The 7,565-nt window shown below is 51.5% G+C and overlaps 1 protein-coding gene across 1 annotated transcript; it reads right to left on the bottom strand.

The window, feature by feature from the left end:
• Window positions 1-722: 722 nt before the first annotated feature.
• NFKBIA (NFKB inhibitor alpha) lies at window positions 723-4,769 on the bottom strand. The gene is made up of 6 exons (XM_086749947.1): window positions 4,426-4,769; window positions 3,946-4,054; window positions 3,208-3,418; window positions 2,375-2,463; window positions 1,998-2,258; window positions 723-1,469 (listed from the first exon to the last, which is right to left on the bottom strand). The coding sequence occupies exons 1-6, from the start codon at window positions 4,704-4,706 to the stop codon at window positions 1,422-1,424; spliced, it is 999 nt and encodes a 332-aa protein (XP_086606073.1). The 5' UTR covers window positions 4,707-4,769; the 3' UTR covers window positions 723-1,421.
• Window positions 4,770-7,565: the final 2,796 nt, after the last annotated feature.

Raw genomic sequence — 7,565 nt, 5'->3', positions numbered from 1 at the left:
TGAGGATTTGTGCAAAGTGATTCTGTCTGCCTGAATGCTGGAGAGAAACACGTAGGAATAACTGAAGCGGGTTAAACCACATCCCCCACCGCTGTGAACTGCACAAGGAGAGCGGTAGCTCCCGCAGTGGGGAAGGACAGAGGCTCTGGACCCGAATTTCAGGGGTGGAAGGCAGCAGCACATGTCCCTGGGCGCGTGCTCCCTCTTCCCGTGGAAATCCCCTTCAGAAAATCCGAAGGTACCCGAGTTCAAACCGGAGCTGGGTCGGCTGATAAACGAGAGGGGGAGCGGGCGTGGGGCTGCCCTGCAAACTTCCAGCCTCCCCCGGCAAGTCCTGGCAAAAGCTGCCGTGTGTTGGAGCTGGAACATGAGGTGCCATGAGGGCAGGGGGGTGGGTGCTGACGCAGGACAGCCTCAAAACCCCTCTCTAGCATCGGGACAACCTTGGGTTGCAGAGGGGGAATCCCAGCCCCCCAAGCCTGCCTGCCGCAACGGGCGCAGGAAACAACACCTACGTCTGCTTCCATAATTAGCTGCAGCAGAAGGGCTGAGAGCTGAGCTGCTGAGATGTCTTACCACTGCCGTGGTGAACCACCTAAAACCCCTGAGCCTGTGACCATATGGGTCTACCAGGTGTTAAGTGTTTCTTAAAAAGCAAACCAGGTGGATTCCCACGTATCTCAGGACGACGAGGTGGGCAATGAACCACTTGACAGACCAGGTACAGTAATCTGACTTTTTTTAATAAATACATATCTCACATGTACCAAAATAATTATAAACAAAAAATGTACAGTATTTACACAATATACAATTGCTAAAAAGTGTAGCAATTATGACACACATGGTGTGAAACACAGAGTTTCCAATGCCCACAGTTAACATTATTGCTACTTTCTCCTAACAGCCAGGAGGTCACAGTCCCTTGGTTTGACTCCTCCAGCTGGGACACCCCGCCGAGAGCAGCTGAAGTCGACCAGTAACGCCAGGGAGCACCACCAGCCCAACACAAATTCACAGACAGTCTCTGAGAAGGCAGGCTGTTGGTATGAGCCTGCCTCGGCACAAGAGGACACGCGTTCCTCATGGTACTGAACGCCACAAGAAAGCTCTCCGTAACTGGAAGGTTGAATGTGTAGTCTATTACCTGCGTAGAGTTTAAAAGATTGGCTACATGGCTCTTTTATCAGGTGGTGTGAATAATCACAGATCTCTACTGATGTTACACATCCCACTGCTGTATTTAAACACAGGCCAGAACCTGGAACCGTCCTGTTACAATCACGTGCTCCTTGCTGAGCAGCATAGTATTTCCCTCCTGGTTTTTCCCTCTGCATTGCAACTTTCTATTCAAATGAAGAAAGTCAGTCCTTTTTCTATACATATCTACACAGTCACTTCTCTTCACAGAAAGCTCCGCTTCAAAATGCCAGCTGTCGTCCTCCAATAAGGCAGTCATCATATATAAGCTGCAAGAAAAAACAAAAGGCTGTTAATGCAAAACTCTTACTGGGAGTATTGTATCCACTCTGGGATAACTGCCAAATTCTGCGTGCCCTGACTCCGGCAGAGTATAAAATTTCTACATCTAAATGGTTATGTTTGCCATTTAAGAACACTGAGAACATTAAAAAAAAAAATGCCGGGGAGGAGAAAACCACCCATTAACTTGAATTTTATTTCACAAGGTTCTGTAGCTGTCAGCAACACAATGGTGTTCAGAGAACCATGTTGCGTGAAGTTAACCTCCGTTCTCTCATGTTATTTTTTACATTTTATTCTTATTCTATTTATATGCTTGCCCCAACTCCCACCTTGCTGATGGTAGTGTAACCTTACTTTATGGGCTATTATATAGGTAAGAGGTTAATGAAGCATGTCATCAGAGCGACACCAGAAAAAAAAAACAAAACAAAACAAAAAAACACAACAACAAAAAAAACCTACAAAGGGCAGGATTTTCCCCTTCTCTTGAAAAGGTGCAAATAGCTACTTACTTCATCCTCCGTGAATTCAGGCTCCGATTCACTGCTCTCCTCGTCCTCACTTTCTGGCAACATCTGCAGGTCGGCTGTGGTCAGCTGCTTCAGCTGTTCCTGTATGCTGGAGTTGTCTCTTCCCCACGTGAGCTGACAGGGGGAATAGCCCTGGTAGGTCACTTTGTTCACATCCGCCCCATGTTTCACCAAAAGCGACACCAGGTCTGAATTCTGCAGGTCAACAGCCAAATGTAGTGCCGTTCTGCCATTGCATGGCTCCTGTGTGAAAATAACACCAGGTTCAGCATGTTAGGAGAGCCAGAGCCAGTGCCAGACCTGTTGACTCTTGTGAGTACGCAGCCCGCTCAGTTAAATTCAGGGTATACATTACACACCTGAGCATTTACATCTGCTCCCAAGGACAGCAAGTATTCGACAATAGCCAGGTATCCTTGAATAGATGCCAAATGGAGACACGTATGGCCTGCAAAACACAAATGAAGGGAAAATTTGAGTAAGTCTAACCTAATGCCCTATCACTCAGAGCCAAGATGATGGGACAGGACGACATCTTAAGTCTGCGATTCATCCATGGTAAAAGGGTGTTTTCCAGAAGAGCTTTCCAGCTTCCATTATGTATGAGTAACAGGGCTGGATTTTGGAAAGATTTCTTAGAGGCTTCATGCTAGTGTTTGACTGCAACTTATTGTAACCAAAAAAAGAGGAACACTGCAGAAGTACTCACTAAAAATGCAATGAGAGCCAATAATCAACAGTGAGGAGGCACTTTAAAGAAGTCAGACGCTGCCGTGTGCTTTGGGGTCCCCAACTCTCAATTGGGCATAACAATCCTTCTCCACCTCTCCAGAGACCTTTGAGCTCTACAGGGCATCACAGAATCATAGAATCATAGAATGGTTAGGGTTGGAAGGCACCTTCAAAGGTCATCTAGTCCAACCCCCCTGCAAGGAGCAGGGACCTCCCTGACTAGGTCAGGTTGCTCAGAGCCTCATCCAACCTGGCCTTGAATGTTTCCAGAGATGGGGCCTCCACCACCTTTCTGGGCAACCTGTTCCAGTATTCTATAACTCGCATCGTAAAAAATTTTTTCCTAATTTCTAATCTAAATCTACCCCCCTCTATTTTAAAACCATTACCTCTTGTCCATTACCTCAACCCTAAACTCAGCACAGCACACCAACATTGATGTACAGCAGCATGCCCGTACCATTGTAGTTGGTGGCCTGCAGGACAGCGAGGAGGTGGTGCGGCTGGCAGTACTGTGTGAGGACGCTGACGCTCCTGAGGCAGCCCTGCTGGCAGGCAATGTGCAGGGGGGTGTTTCCTCGGAAGTCTCTGATCTCCAGGTCGCATCCAGCCTTCAGAAGATGCTCAGCAATTTCAGGCTGATCGGTGATCACTGCCAAGTGAAGAGGAGTCTGCAGGCAAAAGAGAAAACGCAGACCTGTTAAGTTACACCACAAACTCAGTAACAACATCTGGAAAAACAGACTCCTTGACCGCTTGGTGATTTGTGCCCCCAGTTAAAAACACACTTCATAAATCCAGTTCACTGTGCTTCCCAGCATATTATCTAGTTGCCCCTTAGTCTGGAAGTGAGGAACCTGGGGCTCTCCGGATACTGAACAGTCAATCCACATGAAGGGTATCATTAACATCCCAGCAAAGAGGGATGCAGCACATTGCATCATATTTGAAAAATGCAGGCGTTAAATGCCACTCTCGGCAGAGAGGAAGTGTTGTACTAAGACTGGCCAGAGCCAGCCGGGGACTTTCCTGAATGTAGGCTTTGATTATGTAGGCTTTGGTTTAATTGATTCCATTAACTGGAAAAAAAAAAAAATTTAAAAGGACTTTTTGAGGGGAGTGGGGGGGAATTCCCCAGAGGGCTTTTGTGGAGGTGTGGGGGGCTGACCCGGATTTGGGGCTGGGGAGGTGAAAGTACCTGGCTAAGGTTGTTCTGGAAGTTCAGAAAAGCAGAGTCCCCAGCCGTCTGCCGGATCACCTCCAGGCTCAGGGCTTTTTCCTCGTGAATAATCGCCAGGTGGAGAAAACTGCAGCGGGGGAAACAAAAATTAAAATTAAAAAAATTAAACGACCCACGTTAAACCCCCCCAATCCCACGTTAACTAACACCCCCCCCCCCTCCGCACCCCCCGGCGGGCAGAGGGGCGAGGCGGGCCCGGGGCAGGGTCACGGGCGGGTGTCGCAAGCCGGGGCTTTCGGCGGCCGGGGCTTTCCGCCGCCGCCGCCGCCCCGCCCTGGCGCCCCTCCAGGGACTTTCCGCCCTCCCCCCCCCGCCGCGGCCCGGCCTGGCGCCTCCTCGCCGGCAGCACATTCCGTCCTCACCGAGCCATGTCCCCCGTCCTCCGCGTGTGTCCCCGTCCCCAACACCACCACCTCCCGTTCCTCGACCCCCACTTACGTGTCCCCGTCCTCCGTCAGCTGCTGCGCCCAGGCGGGCGGTTCGCGGGGCTGCAGGCGTATGTCCTCCAGCTCCTTCACCAGCTGCCGGTACTCCTCCTCTTTCATGGAGTCCAAGCCGCTGTCGTGGCGATCGTCGAGCTGGAAGCCACCTTGGCGCTCTTTCTTCCCTTGCTCGTAGCCCTCCATCACCGGCGGCTCCAGGGGGCGGCGGGCGCTGATCATGGCGGCCGACGCTCCAGCTGGCTGCGAGTGAGGGGCGGCAGCGGCGGCGCTCGGCATATACACCCCGGCGAGGGGATTTCTGCGGGGGAGGAGCCGCCGAGGACGGGAATTTCCAGCCACTCAAAGCCCGACCGACGGGTCTGGTCCTGCTCGGCGCCGGCGGCGCTGGCAGGGAGGGCGGATCGGCTCGGGTCGGCCCCTTCCCTCCCCTCCGCCGCCCCTCCCGGGGCGGCGGAGGGGAGGGAAGGGGCCGGCCCGAAAGGGGACTTGGCGTTTTTCCACCTCGAGGGGGAAAGTACTCACCTCCCCGGCCTCCCCGTCGGTACTTCCCTGCTGCGCCCCGGGCAGCCGCCCCTTGCCGGCATTCCCGGGGAAGGGTGGAGGGGCTTTCCCTGCCGTAGGGCTCCCGGTGCCCCTTCCCTGGCAGGGCAGCGGATGTGGGGACTGGTACAGGGTCCCCTTGCACGCTGTGGGGGTCTTTGCTCCCTGTGGGGCCCCTTGCACGCTGTGGGGGTCTTCGCACCAAAGTGCTCTTGCACGCTGCAGAGGTCTTTGCACTGGGGTCCCATTGCACGCTGCAGGGGTCTTTGCTCCGTGTGGGGGTCTCTTGCACACTGAGGATCACCTGCATATGCTGGGTACTGGTGGCCTTGCACCCTGCATCCCGCCCCCCTGCCCTTGACTTTCCACCAGCTCGCTGTTTGGTAAGAGGGGCTGTGGGGCACGTCAGGCCAGAAGGTCAGTCTGTAAGCGTACGAAGTGGCGATGACCACGCTCGGAGAAGCTCCACCACCCGTGTGGCGCGACAGCACTCCTCCACGGCCCTCACCTACACCATGGCAGATCCCTGACCCTGCGAGGATCATTTTGAGGGCTGGTGAGAGGGACCTCCTTGGGAGTCACTAAATGGTGCTCGTCTGACGAGCAGGAACACGCTTCATAGCCAGCCCAGGATAGCGCGGTCATGCTGAAAGTTCAGGGAACCAAACACCACCCAGCGCAATGCTAAGGCTGCCAAGTGCATCAGCACACTGCACGTCTGCCCTACTGTTGCATGGGGGGGTATCGATTTTGGGACAGATTCTGATAGTGTCGCACATGACTGGTGTTGTAGCATCACAGCGCCTGCAGGTGTGCAGATGGTGCCTCGACATTTAGAGGATTTTGCACCTCTGGTGTGGAAGTTTTCACTTCACTTCGCTTCAGTGCAGTGGGATCAGGAACAAACAGGAGAATTCTGCGCTGCTTCTGTATATCCAGTTCTGGCCCAGGACTAAACAGGCCTCTTTCCAAAAGTACACAGAGATAACAGAACAAACCTTTTAAAGAAGAAACTACATATTCTGCCATTCTTACTTTCTCTGGTCATTCCTAATGATTCTTCTCTGCTCCTCTTCACTGCTGTCATGCCATCTGTGGGTAACAAGAACTGGATAAATGCAGGCTCCCACATGGATAAAAGGCATTGTCTGCTGACAGCGCTGAATTTTTCCCTGGTGAATTTTTGCTTCTACTTCTCAGATGTGGGGGATTCCCATGAAGAATTTTTCATCTCTTGCAACTATTGCTGGCCTGAGTAACAGTGTCTGCACTTTTTTCCTTTTGTCATTTTCCCATGGGATGGCATCCCTTTGAAGAAGAACTTATGAGAAAATCCAAAGATGAAAGGAGGAGCCAGAGGAGAGGGTGAATGTCTGACTTTCTTTGAGCAGATGTTCCTGATTTCAGCCCAGCCCTGCCATTCCTGGGCTTTTTTTCATTATTCGTCACTTGGCCTGGGACAACCCGTTGGTGATTTCGGGCAGGTTTAGAAAAAAGCCATACAACTCTTTCTTTTATAGGTTAAGGGTTATGAAAGTTTTGTGAGCTTCTTGAAACAGTTTCCCCTTTTTAATGTAAATTGGCAGGGGAAATTTAGTTAACAAATGAATCTCCTCCTACCTGCTTCCCTGCAAAAAAGGGAGGATGGGCATTGGAAAGCCAGCTCCTGCTCTGACTGGCAGGGGAATCAAGCCCAGCCAGGACACGCTGCCTCTGGTTGTGGTTTTGCTAGAACCACTCAGAAATTAAACTTTATAACTTCCCATCCTCACTGTGATGGCTGGAAACCCAGCTCAGCAAAGCGAGGTCTTTGCCTCCTTCTGTAAGTGACCTCCAGTTGCTGTCACAGGCAAACATGGGGCTATTTTTAGTCTCTTTTCAGAGGCACGCGAGATGCTTTTATTTTGTATGCATTCTAACTCAGCAGTACTGCAGCCAGTTGTAGGTGGTGGAAAGGAGATGGAAAATGATTTCTGGATGGAAAGTCGCGTGGAGGCCAGCCCACTTCCTGCCCCAGGGGAGACGCTGCTGCCTCGCAGTTGCTCCACAGCCTGGCCCAGGGTGTCAGCGGGGGCCCATACAAGGGCCAGCCCCCCCAGGGTATTAGGCAGCCAAAAGCACGGATTGAGAAGGGATTCTGCCCTAAACCCTGATCAGCGTGTAAAGTAGCAGGGGCAGGATGCAGAAAAGATGCAGGGGCAAGCAGAACCCTTGTTAACATTACAACAAATAAAGTGTTCTCTGTAACTCCTCAGAGCTAACAAGGTCGTTGTACAGTACTTGTCTAAAGGGACAACATGCAGAAGACAGTATAAAACAAAGATTTTGAAGCAGTGGTGAAGGTCTTTGATGCTGCTTTTGTGCTACTGAGGCACTCTCCTATTTTTTTTTTTTTAATTAACACATTCTAGCAGTTCTTCTATACAATTTTCTACATGGTCCACAACAGTCAAAGAACAGAAAGAAACAAACTCAGCTTTTGGAGGTACGGTTTTTGGGTGTAGTGTGGAGCCTGTCACAATTCTGATTTCCTGCATGGCCTCTCACTGGAGTGTTGCGATGCTGGGAGGCTCGGACTTGCCCCCAGGGAATGGA

Source organism: Chlamydotis macqueenii, chromosome 5, assembly GCF_036417535.1.
Source record: "Chlamydotis macqueenii isolate bChlMac1 chromosome 5, bChlMac1.mat, whole genome shotgun sequence".
Classification (NCBI taxonomy): Eukaryota; Metazoa; Chordata; class Aves; order Otidiformes; family Otididae; genus Chlamydotis; species Chlamydotis macqueenii.
Note: the sequence above shows the minus strand (reverse complement) of the source record. Positions and strands in the feature narration are given on the sequence as shown.

Bases quoted from the DNA above. Each gene is read 5' to 3' on its own strand.
- NFKBIA (XM_086749947.1), bottom strand. From the start codon at position 4,706: ATGCCGAGCGCCGCCGCTGCCGCCCCTCACTCGCAGCCAGCTGGAGCG. The intron at 4,055-4,425 runs GTAAGTGGGGGT...CCCCCGCTGCAG, and splicing joins CTGACGGAGGACGGGGACAC to TTTTCTCCACCTGGCGATTA. The intron at 1,470-1,997 runs GTAAGTAGCTAT...TTTTTCTTGCAG, and splicing joins CTGAATTCACGGAGGATGAA to CTTATATATGATGACTGCCT.